The sequence below is a fragment of the Serinus canaria genome, chromosome 4A (assembly GCF_022539315.1).
Source record: "Serinus canaria isolate serCan28SL12 chromosome 4A, serCan2020, whole genome shotgun sequence".
Lineage (NCBI taxonomy): Eukaryota > Metazoa > Chordata > Aves > Passeriformes > Fringillidae > Serinus > Serinus canaria.
This window is the reverse complement of record NC_066318.1, coordinates 10,917,155-10,932,669: the sequence shown is the minus strand read 5'-3', so window position 1 is coordinate 10,932,669 and position 15,515 is coordinate 10,917,155. Positions and strand designations below refer to the sequence as shown.

General features: G+C 47.5%; 1 protein-coding gene across 2 annotated transcripts in view; it reads right to left on the bottom strand.

Annotated features, from left to right (window-relative positions):
* GAB3 (GRB2 associated binding protein 3) overlaps positions 1-15,515 on the bottom strand; it is a 63,777-nt gene that overhangs the window by 3,263 nt on the left and 44,999 nt on the right. Inside the window, exons 2-8 of one of the 2 annotated variants that reach the window (XM_018914341.3) lie at positions 14,887-15,190; positions 8,822-9,035; positions 7,932-8,404; positions 5,377-5,432; positions 4,036-4,291; positions 2,822-2,903; positions 1,121-1,223 (exon numbers count right to left, since the gene is read on the bottom strand). In XM_018914341.3, the coding sequence (XP_018769886.1) occupies positions 1,121-1,223; positions 2,822-2,903; positions 4,036-4,291; positions 5,377-5,432; positions 7,932-8,404; positions 8,822-9,035; positions 14,887-15,190 (1,488 nt within the window). The remainder of the gene's footprint in view (positions 1-1,120; positions 1,224-2,821; positions 2,904-4,035; positions 4,292-5,376; positions 5,433-7,931; positions 8,405-8,821; positions 9,036-14,886; positions 15,191-15,515) is intronic. The other variant, XM_018914342.3, reaches the window with a different exon arrangement.

Sequence of the window (15,515 nt, the reverse complement as noted above, 5' to 3'; positions counted from 1 at the left end):
CTAAGCCCAGGGTGCATTTGGTCACTAACCACAGCATAACACTGATAACTGGGGGATAAAGAAATCATGAGAACATTTTTCTTCTGATAATTCTGGCAAAAAAACCAAAACAGGCTGATTTACACTCAATTTTATCAAGAAGGACTTGTGTCCAGCTTCTCAATCCAAGCCCTCAGAATGCTCAGATTTGCAGGGGTGCCCACTTAAACACCATCATTCAATGAATTTGAAGAAATTGTGAAAATTCAGTTCAAATCTAGAAAATGAAAATTATTCTCCTAAAAACACAAATAACCACAAACACATGTCAGGTTTTCCTAGACTACAAAAACCAAATAGGGAATGGTTACAACTGGAACTGCCCTCTTGAGCAGATTTCAGTCTGGTAGAGATGTGGGTTAAAATTTGAAACTATGGTTTATGGAGACTGGTCAGTTTTGCAATATATTTTTATAGCTGTTGGTATTGGGCTTTGGCTATGAAGCAGATCTGTAGACATTGGCTCAGATGAATGGATTTGAGATCCATTTCCACCTAAAATTCAAAGTAAAACAAGATTCTGGTCTTTTGCAAGATATGGCTAAAGAGTAAATGAAAAAAAAGGAAGCCATAAAGCCAGATGTTCTTCTTTCATGGGATGGGAAGTGGGGTTAGTGCCACCAGCCAAAGCAGAAGCAATGAGACTTTAATGGGAGTTCTGTTTCTGCACAATATTTGGTGTGTTTCTTTAGGAAGTGCACTAACGGCTTTCTGTTATTTCCTAGGAGATTTTGCAAGGCACACTTTTAAAAGGTGAAAAGATTTAATTTTCTTTTGTCTTAATGAGTTCTCATGTAAATATGGCTGATCCCTGTGATCTCTTGGAACTGTTCAGCAACATTCGTGGGCGAACAGCTGAGTTCTGCAGAGCAGGAAAAGGGCTTCCCTTATCTCTCTGTAAATTGGTCCCAGTGTCTTTGGTCTAAAACCATTTCATCATTTGAAAAAAAAAAAGAAACAAACCAGAAGGCTAAGGACAAACCTCCTCAACGTTTTTTTCTTAGAAAACAAACTTCTGCATTCTCCATCAATGTGACAGAGCAGAATAAAGCAAAGGATGGCTGTGTGAAAATGACATTACCATATGAATGTAACTTTCTTCCTCTTCTCCGGAAACTGAATTGGCAAATATTCTTGCTGAATTAATACTGTCTCTTTCTGGTGAGATAAAGCTCATTCGATTGCTACAAAGAAAAACACAGGAGAGGTTAAGGAAGCATCTTACAGATGCACTGAAATGAAGCCAAAGCCTGACACAGTCCATATGGTGAATAAACTCACACTAAGGCTGAGGCCTTTGTGGAGAGGATGTCCAAAGCCACTCCTTAGTTCTAGAAATAGTGTGCTATATTGCTGACTGATTTTGTTGATTTTTTCCACTGGGATTTATATTAAAGTTTGCTATCTGGTACAACAGAAACCGTAAAACATTGAAGCAATTCTCTAGCAAGGGGGACAGAGCTATCATTCATTTGGGTAATAATGGGGGCAGTTACTTGGCTGTGCAGGTATCCACATTTTGGAGACTGATATGAATTAATCAGCTGCTAAAGGTATATGCAAAGAACCACTCTCTGGCTTTGCACACAGAGTCAACACCTGCCACCCGTGCTGTGGAGATGGCTGTGACTCAGCTCTTGCACAAGGAAATCTCTCCCATGAACACAACTCTCAGAGGTGCATGGTGAATAAATTACCACAGGCAAGCACAATGGGCTTGGTTAATAGGAAATTAGACGGCCTATCTGTGCATGAATACAGCATAATTCCTTTTGCTGTATTCGTTTCGGGCATAACTTCTTTATTAGTGTAAAACATGCAAACTCACTCTAAGCTCATTATCCTTCAGGACTCTGCACTGTGTCAGCACTGATTAACCTCAGTGCTCTGGCAGGGGTGCTTGGGAGGCAGGGTATTGGCCTTCTCTAACAGGCAGTGCCAAGGGGCTTAACCAGCCTTGGACTGGATGTGAGACAGGGCTCTGCAACTGAGAAACTGCTCATCTTGTGTCTCTTTTGCCCTTCACATGACAGCCTGAAATGGGGGAGTGGAAACGTCCTGTCTGGCACTCATGCCAGCAAACCCCCACATTTTCCAGAGTGCCCAGGGTGTGCAGAGGAGGTTGGTGGGAATTTCTGGCTTTTGCATACACACTTCAGTACAGCTGCTTTGTTTTTTTGTGCCAAGCCCTGCCAGCCAGCAGGCTGAAGTCCTCTCCTGCTCAGAAGTTCCCTGAAGATGGGTCTTCTGCTGCTCTTGGAGCCCAACAATATCATCTTTTCATACTACCTGGGCTTTGGGATCAAAAGCATTTGTTTTACCAACAACTAATTTCTAGCAACAAAAGGTCATCCCAAAAGTACAAGTCTGGACTGCTGTGTGGCAGTGCAGAATTCTACACCCAGTCTACAATTCAGGGAGCTCTTTATCTGATCTGGTTCTACTTTGCTATATTCATTTCAAGGAGCAAAAATGGCTCTATCCATAGTTTAGGCATGCCAAGCTTTTAGCCATCATAGCAGCCACACCAGAGTGCAGACCAGCTCCAGGTTAAAAGGAACCTTCAAATCATGACACTGAATTCTCTGGAGCTGCCCATTGTGAAAGGGAGCCCTGCTTTTCAGAGACACCAAAACCCTGGGGGATACTGAAGGGAACCTTGGGGAACTTCTGTTTGTGGACTTTGCCAGGAATCTTTTTTGTGGGATGGGATAAGTTATTTTTAACTCTATTCCATGCTAATGCTCAGAAGATTGGAATGGAAAGTTTCTTGTTGACTTACTAAGGCACAGTCCACATCCTGGTCACAGCAGCATGCTCCCGGATTGTGGAGAGGTTCCTCAAGTCCAGAGGAGGTGGTCGTGCTGTAAGAAAGAACAAAAGGAACTATGTTTTCAATGAAAAGTACTGACTGTTTAGAAAAATGCAGTTTTGTATTAACAGAAGGAAACTAACAGAGTATTTCACAGAACATAACTAAGAAGGAAATCAGTAACAAATGACCTCTTCAGTCAGTGCTGGAAAGCAAAGTCCTCCAATCACCCTAAAATCACAGAATAAATACAGTGGGCATAAAGAGACCAAATGCCACACAAGATACATACACATACCCCAAATATGCTCTGTATATTCTGCCTTGGAGAGGCTGGTTCAGCCTACAAGTTATAACAGGTTTTGGATTGTGTTCTAAACAAAAAGGTCCTACACATGGGGATCAGGACCATCCCTGTCACCACTTGATGTACACTTGCCCACCATTCTCAAGAACCTTTAAGAAAGGATTTGAGTTTGCTTTTCCTCCTGGCAATGGTCTAAATGTCTGTCCCCACTTTACAGTAGCACGGCCTGAACCAATTTCTGAGTAAACCCGTGGCTCTGCAACCCTAAGAGCTTTATTGTAGGCTAGGTTTAGTCAATTTCTCCACTTCAAAGCTGAATTTTGTCCCCAGTATATTCTCTAGAAGTGCAACCCAGATTTTGGACATGCCATGAAAACCAGGAGTGGAAAATTACCATCAGCAAAAGCATCTGCAAAGAAATCCTAATTAAACTAAGCCAGCTGTGCCTACCCAACAGAGGCTTAACCACAGCCAACACATCAAGTTTGAGTACTTGAGTGTTTGGATGTCCCATTCCTGGCAGGTTGGAGAGTTAGTGAGACAGGAGTACATGTCCTTCAGAGTGGCAGGATTTTTAGTCTGCTTCTCTCCCGGGCTAGGTCCCTTTGGCTGTGTGCAGTCACAGTGAAAGCCAGGCACTGTTCTTACACAGCCACCTGGGCTGGGACTGCAGAAGCAGCCGTGGAAGCCCTTCCTCACTCACAAACCACCCTGCAAACATATCCTAGGCTACAGTGCTGAAAATCACCCGTGCAGCATTTCAACCCGTCCTCTAGAGGGAGAATTGCTTTAAGACATGCCAAGGACGCTATCAAAGGAGGTCACCCATGTCCCCACCATCAGGACCCCAGGCTTTGCACTTTAGGTCAGGGCTTACACTTCCTCCGAGGCTTGAGGTCCCGGTTCACCGGAGGGGGCTCCACGTCAGAGGGAAGCTCAGGCAAGGGGCTGGTGAGTTTTTCAGTGCTGACGACGGGGAAGGTGAAGGTGGCGGAGCCGGGGCTCATGGGGATGTATCCGTCGGGGGAGCAGTCGGGGGCGGGCGCGGAGGGCGAGGTGCTGGGGCGCATGGGCACGTAGCTGTCCTCAGCGCTGTCCGCGGCCGCCGAGCACAGCGGGGAGAAGCGGCACGGCTGCAGGGCACAGCAGGGGCACAGAGAAAGGGCTCCATTAATGGACAGGCAGCCCATGCACCTCCCAGCCGGGAGCTGCTGGGAGCTGGGAACACGCCTGAGCTGAGCCCAGGACTGCTCTGATGGGATAAGAGACAAACGCATGAGTTCCGATGAACACTCCAGCTCTGGAGCAGTCCACGCTGAGCTTCACAAGTCACTGCTGGAAACTAGGACCAAACTGACTGGTGACTTTATTGGTTAAAGCCTCCGACTTCAGCGAGGCTGCACTTGCCTCTCACAGCAGTAATTCTGACCTATAAAATGAGGGAGGATCCTGAATGCAAAAAAAAATTCTGAAAGGAGGACACCTGATGAACTAGACTTTGGCAAATGTGGAAGCTGAGAGAGCAGACACAGACCTACAACTCACTTCTGATCACGGAGAATTAGCATTAGAAAATCACTTCCTGCAGGTTAGTGCTGGCTGAGTGGTGAGAGGGAGTGATTACAATTCTTGCAAGCTTTCAAAAAGGAGAAAAATATAAGTTGCCCACCACCAGCAAAGGGTCTCCCACAGAAGACAAGATCCAGCCCCAGGCAGAAGACTGGCTATGTGATGTGAGATAGTGCTGCTTAGAACTGTGTCTGTCACAGGCTGAGGCAGGAAGCTGTGGACTGATAGATCCTTCAATCACAGGCACTGTGAGAGCAGATATTTCCCAATGTCCTAGAGAAGAGACATCCCTCAGGATCACAGAGCGATAGGCTTCTTTAGACCCCCTTTTTAAGGAATAAGCCATTTGCTCTGGTGCTCTTGGTCAACAGTTTAATTCTTGAGGCTACTGGGAACCCTTGCCATAACAGACCCAGCTTCACCTGCTCTAAAAACAGGGTGCTCAGTATTGAGGCCTTTCCCTCCCTCTTCTCTCAAAGGCTGACTGAAGCCACAAAGCAGCCAGCACTGAAGTTGCCCAAAGCTAGGCACTTTTTCCATTTTTTAAATTCTTCTGCTGAACAGAGGAGAGGAATGATTGAGTATCAGGATGTGAAATGATTCACTGGGAAGTTTGTGCCAGTGGTTTAAATTTGTGCAGAGTACTTACCAAATTCAAGCTAAGCCTCTTATCTCGACTTCTTAGGGAACTGCCTTCCATGTCTGCTGTGAGGAAAAAAAAAGTGATTAAAAATGGGATAAGGCAGTGCAACCTTACAGAGATAATTCTGGAGTAAAACATATGGCTCTAAAAAAATTAGAGTTTTATAAAGATTCCGTAACTAGTAAATGAGGAAATACAATGACACTTAAGACCAGATCCAACTCAGCAGCATTTCAAGAGTCATTACATCTATTTTATGTATGAAACCAAGGAACCTGTTCATGTATAATCCAGCTGCAACTTATGCTTCCTGTAACACAAGCAGCTGGGGAAAAAGGCTGGTGTGGGAGCAAGCAAGAAAGAATTTAAATGCAGCTCCTGCTCTGGTTGTTCTCTGTTTCCCCATCTGTCAAACGGGGGAAATTATATGAAAAGGGGCTATTATAGATAATATTATTTCTTGGATATTTATTTAGGAGCCTTTTAAGGTGCCAGGGAAGCAATTGTTATTGTACAGAAAGTGGTGCACGGGGGAATTTAATGGTAGGAGAAGACTTCTTTGCTTTGTCATCCAGAGGTGCTGATGTGGTGCAAGGGGCCCAAGGTGATGGGGAATGAACAGCCAGATCATGGAGGCAATCACCAGTCTCCTTGTGCAGGTGGGCCTTGGTCTTGGTATAGTCCAATTTTATTTTCCAAGCAAAAACCAAAAAACCCTAAAATCCAGCATTCAGCACATAGAAGTTCAGCTGTGGGAGAAGCTTACAACCACCATCCTTTTCTGAAAAGGGATTTTCTGTGCAGAAAATGGCTTTTCTGTGGGAATGCCTCAAATCCCTGCAACCATGTTAATCCACTCCCTGCTCTTCTGGTAGAGATGTCAGCACTGCAAATGGGGGCATTTTTGTGGTACCAGCCAAAAAGGCTAAACAAGAACAAAGCAATTCTGTTAGTGCAGATACATATTCAGATAGACACAGTCACTGTCCTGGGATGGCTACATTTATTTATTTTGGCAAAAAGACATTGATACCAAGGCTGTGGCAGGTACCAAGATACAGGTGCCTCACAGCTCATCCTCCTTCAGGGCACTTCCACTAGCTCATGATGCTTTTGCCCTGGGCTAATTGCATCTGTGCACCTTTTGCAGGTTAGCAGGGCAAAAAATTAAGTTAATAACTTGAGTGCGCTCACTGGGGAAGCTGGTGAGGAACTGCTGCTTTCTCCCTCTTTATTTTTCTGATATTTCTTGTTAAACACATTTTAATTCAGAGTTTAACCCTTCAAATGGTTTCAGCTACACTTAGGGTAAGAAAAAGTGGGAGCACTTATTCATTGCTGCCCCCATCAGGCAGAGACAACCCTGCAGCACAACATGACATTTGGCCATTTAATCCTCTTAGAGACATTTTGGTGTAAATTGGGTTGGAGGATCATGAACCAGCTGTGTTGGAGCAGCACATGTGCAGAAGCAAAAGCAGCACCTCTCAGGGAGCAACCAAATGTAGCTGATAATTAAGAATAGCAATTCCACTGATGGGTGTTTCTCCAGTAACCTTCCAAGAAGTGTCTGTACATTGAGAGACTGAGCAGAGACCTCCTTGCTTTAGCTTCTGAGCTTTAAGGGCAAGATCTAACAGCCCAACACATTGTCTGGTCATTCAAACTGTAGGAGTCTAAAGGATGCTTGACCTTAAAAACCTACACTTTTTTTCCTCATCAAAAATGAAGGTTTTCACATCACTACAATATACTTGATGACTTCCAGCCAGGTATTCCAGCTCCCTCTGTTCTGTGGCTCCATGTAATAAAGTTTTCTCCTACTGCATATGCTGGTTTACGACACCATGATGTTCTGGGTTTTGATTGTTGTTCCTGTTTGTGATGATGGTGTTTCAGGAGCAAGTGGAAAAGCCAGCTCAGCTCAGAGCAGAGTTTGCTTTGCAGCCTTGCCTTGCTCTGTAGCAGCAGGTTTTCAGACTGCCCTGACAGAAGTGCAAGGACAGAGTGGGATTTGTTCAAGGACACGCAGAGTCCCTGGTTCAGCCAGGATTACATCCCATCCCCAGTGTCTCCCTGACTTCCTGGTCTTTACTATAAGCTGTGAGAAGACACGCAGCTCTCATAGAACAGACTGGGTGTAGTAAAGCAGCACAGCTCCAGAGGCATTTCCCACATCCAAGCCCACATTTTGACCTGTATTAACAGAGTTTGGCATTGCTCAATTCAGTGGCTGACTTCTCATTTTGGTTTTTCTGCTGCTTTCTCTTCTGAGGAGGAAGGGGGAAAATCAGCAAGGCATGAGGCACCCTGAAGGGACCAGAGCCAAACTGCTGCCCATCTGTACCCATACCTAGAGGCTTCTACACTGCAGGAGGAAACCTAAGGGACTGAATTATGCTTGTTAATTCACTGGAAAGAGCACTTGGTGTTACATTGGGTGGGGTAAGACTTCACAGAGGGGAGGACAGAGAGGCACAACAAGAAGTCAAAACTGCTCTTGCATGTGGGTAGCTCCATCACACTGGTGCTGCTTTGCTGGCTCTTGGAAATGCACTCACCTTTCCAGTTCCTCATGTTGTCCAAGCTGGACAAGGAGATCCTTCTGGGCACCAGAGCGACCTGAGCCCGGCAGATGCCCGCGTGCCCGTTCTGCAGGGCCCCCAGCTCCTCTCCCCTCCTGTCTGAGAAGTGCGTGGGCTTGGGTGGCCGCGGTGGCGGCGTGTTGGACAGCACATCCAGCTGTGTCACCCTGAAGGGCAGCGCCTTCTGGCTCTTGTCAACCTGAAACGTCGGGGTCAGCGGCGTCCCCAGCAGTGGGGAAGAGGAGGAAAAGTCACTGGATGGCCCACTAATGTCTGTGTTCCTGGACACCATGCTGGGATTTGCCACTGGGGCTCCAACCTGCTGCATGGCACCAGCGCTGGTTGGCTGTACAAGGTACAGGGAGGGCTGGGATTGCAAGGAGTCAACAAAAACATCGTCTGATGATGTTTGCTCCAGAGATCTGTCTGAATTTGACCAGCTGTCACACCTGCAAAGAGACAGAGGTCAGGAACTGAGCTTTCCTTTTCTTCTGGCTGTAAGAATACAGCAAACAAAACACCCAACGACACAGTCTGGGCCATTATCTGTCCTTTCCCTCTGAGCTGCACTGGAGGCTGGGGCACTTTGTGGAGCACCTTGGGCAACAGCAGGTGTCTGGTGGGAGGCTGGTGTGTCAGATCCTCAGCCACCCACCTTGAAAGGGGACAGGACCAACATATGATGCTCAACCACTAATCTGTGCTATGAAAAGCACCCTCTAAATTGGATTAGACTGGTGGTCCCCCATTGTGTTTGGGAGCCAGCCCTGAGTGGCAGGGCTCCCTGGGGCCATGTGCCCCAGTTTCATGCCTGGACAGACAGAGGGGGGCTCCAACCCAACACATGTGGCAGGGCCCAGACTCACCTGTTGTGGCTGAGCTTGCCCGACTCGCAGTTGGACAGGAAGAGGTAGTCAGGGAGGAAGACAGAGCCCGACTCGCTGGGGGTCTCCTCGGTGGCAGCGTCAGCAGCAGCGTGCTCGACTGAGAAGGAGGGGTCGGTGATGCGGGAGGCGTGGGTGGAGGCGGCCGGCGAGGGCTGTGGGGACGAGGTCGTGTGAGACAGGCTCTCCACAGAACCTGCAATGGACACGGATGGCCTGGCTGAGGGACGGCTCTGACTCACCTTGGCCCTCTGACTGTCCTGGCTGTCACCACCCTGCTTTTGCACAGGGATGTTTTATGACAGAGCAGCAGAGAGTCAAGGCAAACCCTGGTTCTGGGTAGAGGGGAACCTGATTTTGCTCCCCCTGCCCAGGCTGTCAAAGTCCTCCAGACTGTAGGCAGTGAAACCACTTGCTCTGGGGTCCCTCTCTCCCTTCTGTGGCCAGCAATTAAGAACAGACTCTACTGAAGAAAGAGCTGAGGCACAGCAGCCTGTTTTATCAAGTATTTTTTTATTATCTAATGCAAATATTTAATTATTAGAGTAGCCAGACAAGCTCTGAACTTGTCTGCAAACTTTTTGTGCCTCTCTCTCAGCTGGCCACCAAACCCCAAAAACAATGCTGTGGTTATAACTGCCCATCTGGAGGCTTCTTGGCTCTGCTGAGAAAAGTGACAAAACTTTTATGGAGGTCACAGGTACAGGGAGCCTGAGTTCAGTGCCATCTTCTCTGGGCATAACACTCTAGTGTCCCCAGCACAGACTGGGACGGCAGTGGGACAGGAGGGGTTCTGGGCTACAGGCAGTGGGGCTGGCCCAGAGCTGGCTGCCAGCTCCCACCACCAAGAACACCCTTCAGTGGCAGCCTGTGGCTGAGACACTCAGACCCATCTGGCCTGAGCACTGCCTGGCAGCAGGGAAGTCTGGTTCTGTTCCTCTCCCAACCTCTGTCCCTGCAATGGCTGAGCCACACAGAGTCAAGCTAAACAAAGCTTTTGGGGCATTCCAACTCAAAAAATAAAGTGCAATCTAGACCTCCCACAAGGGGCAGCTGTGGAGTGGGAAGGGTGTCTTTACAGAACAGCTCCCCGAAATCAGCTGCTCCTGGCAGCAAGCTCAAACAGTGGCACCAAGAGCACAAATCCTCAGTTAGGGAATATGGTTTTTCTAATGAAGTTTCAGGTTGCTGCATGGCAGTTCCTTCACCAGAGCTGTGTGGGGATGGGGCAGTGCCCACTGGGTCCCCTGGCACCTGCAGGGCTTGGCAGTGGATGCCCAGTGTCTGGCTCAGACACTGCCTGAGGCAAAGCTGCCAAACCCTTCTCCAAAATGAAAAACCCCACAGCAGAAACAAACACAAGAAAACAGCATCTGCTGATAAAACCACTCAGAGGATTAAGATGCCTTCAACGTACAGCAAGATGGCAGATTTCTCTAATGCTGATATCCAGAACTTGATGGAAATGCTGGGAACCAGTCCCTGACCAGCTGCATGTGTCCTGTGCCCCAGATCTGCACTGTGTGATGAGGTCCTGAAACCCTCCAGCAGGTCCAATCTAGTCCCAACCTCGAGAGAGGCACAAACCTTGGCACTGTACCAGGCTGCTGTAGTCACTTCTCAGCCTGGGAGGTGCTGGGTATACATGCAAGCAGACCAGGAGGGATGGAGAGGACTGCCAAGGCTTGAGGGGTTAGACAGCAACATGACTAAACACAAACTAAACCCTCTCAGGCACACGGTGCAATTCTTGGGGCCATCCTGTACAGGGCCAGGAGTTTGGCTTGGTGATCCTTGCAGGTCCCTTCTAACTGAGGATAGTCTATAATTCCATAATCCAGGATCCCACACCAGCCACAGCAGGCTTCACCCCTCATCTTTCTGATAGCAGAAGAAGAATAAAACAGCTGATCTCCCCTCCCTGCACTATCCTGCATCTCATCCCTTTCAAGCTGGGAGGGAGCTGCCTCTTGCCTTCCCATCTACCACTATTGACTCCCTGCTACTTCCTCCAGTTAGCTTCAGAGATCTGGGCAGTGGTGGGCCTCAGGTCAGCAAAGCATGTAAGAACATGCTTAAATTCAAGTGTAAGCAAAGGATTTGCTTTAACTTTGAGCAGGTGCTCATAGCAGCAGGGTTTTATCAGTGATCATCTGGAAGGAATGGCTTTTACAGGGTTTCACATTTGCAAAGCAGAGCTGAGGGCTGCAGCCTTCCCATCTGAAAAATAACTTTTGTTCATCATGCTGGCTCAGACAGTAAGTCTGCTTTTCAATCTAGGACTCAGAGCTGTCTTGCAAGCTGACAATGATCAAACATACACTGGGCTAACTCCCATGGGATCTCAGAAAAGCATGTTCACCATCTGACTACATTTAAAAAAACCTCAGCAAACCAACAACTAAAACTGCCACAACTCATAAGAAAGAAATTAATGACATTCTGAGTTATTAACACAGAGAACGAACAGGCCTGAACTCCATCTGGTACTCACAGGGTTTAGCCATGGATTATCCCATCAGGAAAGGCTGTGAGCTGCAGACCACATGGCAACGGTTGTGAGCAGGAGGGAGGGGTGGGGACAGCACAGACCTGCCCTTTCCTGACCTTCAGGGGCTCAGGGACCTGCAGCCAGCTCCTCACAGACTGTTCCTGTCCCTGCCAGCTCTGCTGGTAACCGAATCGTGTGCATTAAAACTACCATGACAGCAGCTGGGCAGAATAAATTATGCATGGCTACTTTCAACAGTGAGAAGGCAGAGAATAGGTTTGGTGCCTGCCATCCCCTTTTCCAGAGAGACAGCAAGAGGCTTCAGCTGCCAAAATAACTGTTTTGGTGGGTACTAACACCAAACATTTCTGCCCTGCAGTTATGGAGAAGGTTACCACAGAGGCTGCACAGCATCTTCCACAGTGACCTCTCCCATCAATGAAGAGCCATTGCTTGGAGAAACAGAAGGCTTTTCCCTTCTGCTACAGACCCCAGCCCCTTCCCCATGGTGCAACAGCAGTTCAGGGACATGGTGGAACAGGGGTGTTCTTCTCACATCAACCACCCCCAAGGCTGCACTGACATACCAAGGAGGTAGAAACCATAACAGTAAGGCTTCCTAATGAAGCTGCCTAAACAACCTTCCCACTAATTTCTCCAATGAAAAGCTGGCACATTGGATTGTGTCAATTAGTCACACTTCAGCTTGCACATGGGATAAACTGTGCCCCTGTTGTCCCACAGCCACATTTCATCCCCTCCCCTGCCCCAGACACTCATCCAAGAATCCTCCCAGTCCCCTGCACGGCCATGGATCCTGTGGGGCTGGGGAATGATGGCTCTATTGGGAGATTTCACCAAAGATGGAAGCAGGATTTTGCTGAGATAGGTTAGGAAAACCAGGAGCAAGGCCTCTTCCTCTCTCCTCCAGCTGACTCCCCAAAGCTGCCAGCTCCCCTGTCATTTCCAGCACAGCCAGCAGCACTTTCTGGTGGCAGCACTGTGTGAGTGCTGCTGGCAAGTCCTTCCTGACAGCCACCCTCCCAGGTGCTTCCTGACATCTGCCTGGAGCTGCCATGTCATCTCTGCCTCCCAGCTGTCCCCTCTCTTGTTGACTACAGAGCTGTGCTCACAGGAGCCATGGCTTTTGTAACTTCACTCTGCGTCTGGCTGCCAACACCTCTGGAGCGGGGACCCTGGCTTTTTATCCTTTGTTGCTGGAAGGGACTAACTGGGAACAACAGGACAGCCCTTAAAGCTGAGTCACTGCATAAACCTGTGGCAATTCTTTGGGCACTAAGCAGAGAAAGCAGCAGATTGTGTTTTGGTCTCAGTCACAGCAAATTTTCAGCGATGCACAGATTAGAGTGATATGACTCATAGCAGGGACTAGTATTTTATAAAGCAGTAACATTTAAGTTAAAAAATCATGACATTTAATAGGGCTTTTCTAATGTTAATTTTAAAGGGTAATTTGTTTAAACCTACAGGCTTTTGGAGAATTTAGGAGATCCTGAAAAGCTGAAGCAATTAGCAACTGTTTGAAATGTGATGTGCAATTTTTGGAGCTGTGCAGATTTAAATCAGTGGATCTGGATGTGCTTGGCAGCCTGACCTGGATACGCCCCAGACCTGAGCTCACTGGCAGGAGCTGCAGGATAAATAGAAGCTCTTAGGAGCTATTTGGCATTAGAGACTCAGTAAGTGCATGTCTGGAGGCTTAACTCACACCATCCTTTATGAGGGCTGCAAGTTCAAGTACCAGACTTTGTACTGAATCAAGGCAAATGCTCAGCAGTGCTGAACTTCTTGGGGGGTAATATCTGCCTTGGAAAGCTGGAGTGTCAGCTTTCCCAACTGCTGCTGCAAGAGCTGTCATTTCTCATCCATCAGTGCCCATACTGGCAATCTTTGCTCAGAGAGAAACACCAATGTGTAATACTCTGAGTATTGTCCATGTGCAAGTCTTACAAGCAATAGTGCACTGCACCAGCAAAACAGAGAAGGCATTTCCCAGTATACATGCATCTGTCTGGGACAGCCACTGTCTTAGCTCCTCTGCGACAGATCACATCCCCCATGAACATCCTCACAAAGTGCCCAAGAGAAGGCTGCCTACACATTTGAGATACAAAAATTATTTTCCTCTTTTGCATAGAAGGGTTTACCTTAATTTCAGAGTAACTGGTAAAACTGAATCTCAAACCTGCACCAGAAATAATAATCCAAGAGCAATAACTCAGCATCAACAAAGGCAGAACAGTAGGAAGGTTGTTATTGAATATCCCTAATTCCATGTAGCCTCCAAAGGGCAGTAGACTCCAATCCCTACCAGAGCTACTTTGAAATTTGTATTCATGGGCAGCTTGTACTGACACATAATCTGTCAGCAAGTTTTCATGGTGGTTTCTGAAGTGAATGGGAAAAGAACAGGCATCACATTTGTAACAGGACCACTGCAGTGTTCTTGCCACTCCCATTTCCCTCAGAAGACACTACTCAAAAGGCAGCTAAGCAGTGCCAGGAGCTATGATAAATTACAATAAAACCTCTCCCATAGCCTTTTGTTTCTTATCAAGTTGCTTGGTAATGGTGTGGCCATGCAGCACTTGCAGACACCAGCAGTACTCTGAATGCTTCAGCACAAAGACCAAGGAAGGATAAATTGCCTGGCCACACATGATACCCCCAAACACATTACTGCCTGAAGGCTCCTGTCCCTCCATGGCTCCCTCTTCTACTCCTGCATTGCCTTTTATCACACTGAAGGCTTCGTTCTGACTCACTTCCTCTGCAACTCTCAAATTGCTGCTGTATCTGTCCCTTGGAATTGTCAAGGGAAAGACAGATTGCTGTTATCTGAGCCTGATAGTCTCATTTAAAAGGTAAGCTAATGATGGTACAGGTCCCCACTTTAATTACTACATCCATCTTGGAGTGGTTAATTCTCGGCAGCTTTTCAAGAAATTTACTCTGCTGAGTATATACAGGTGTAGGACCTGGCAAAAGAGCTGCCGTGATGCTTCACTGGCAGGACCATCTCTTAAGTCTATACAAACATTTCTAACACTCCAATCCTCTGCCTTTTCTTTGTTTTCTCTTATTAAAAGACTAAGGCAGCTTAGTATTTCTGTCGTTGATTTATGTACATGCACATACACTAAAGTCTGTGCACATTCCACACCCAGCAAAGCCTGCGAAAATGAGAGTTGTGCAGGATACTTTCCTAGAACAGGTGTCTTACATTAAGCCTAACTAAATAGAGGACATGTAATGAAATAAATGGCCCCAGAAGATAACACTCAGTCAGCTTTTCACATAAACAGCACCTTTTCTTATTAAGGAAGAATTGCTTCATCAAACTGAGACCAGGCAGCCAGTGAGTATTTCCACCCAGCAGCAGAGCAGTCCCTGAGAATCAGATCAGGGTTTGGCAGCATCTCAGTCTCTATGGAGCTACAGGAACCAGTCCTCTTCCACCTGCCCAGCCCAGCCTGACACCAAGGTCCATGCCTCCTGGGCATTCTCCCAGCCTCCAAGGTGAGCGTGATCCTACCTGTGCCATCTTCCAGATGTCCAAAGTTACAGATCTGGCTGATGTTGCGCACCCAGATCTGCATCTCCTCCTCAGTCTTGGCTACCAGGTAGAAGGTGCGGTAGGTGGTCCTCACGATGAAGACAAAGTTGTTCTGGAATTCCTTCCTGATGAAGTTGGGCCCCGAGTGCTTGAGCACCTCGCACTCATTGAGGTCGATGGTGCGGATGGGCTTTCTGGAGTGGCTGTTCCTGTAGTACTCCAGCACATCGGGGTTCCCGCTCATGCGGCCCCTGCGCAGCACGAACCAGCGCTTCCGCCAGGCCTGCAGGGGCACAAACAGCTTTAGTGCCAAACACCACTGCAGCAACCTCCACACACAGCATCTGCAGGGCTTCGAAAGACCCCTCAGCTCATTGAACCCAGGCATCGACCCAGTGCTCCCAAAGCCCATCACTAAACCATGTTCCTGAACACCACACTTGCATGTGTTTTCCAGAATTCCAGGGATGGTGACTCCACCAATTCCCTGGGCAGCCTGTTCCAATGCCTTACCACCTTTTCTGTGAAGAAATTTTTCCTAATGTCCAAACTAAACCTCCCCTGAAACAACCTGAAGCTGTTTTGTCTTGTCCAGCTGCTCATTACCT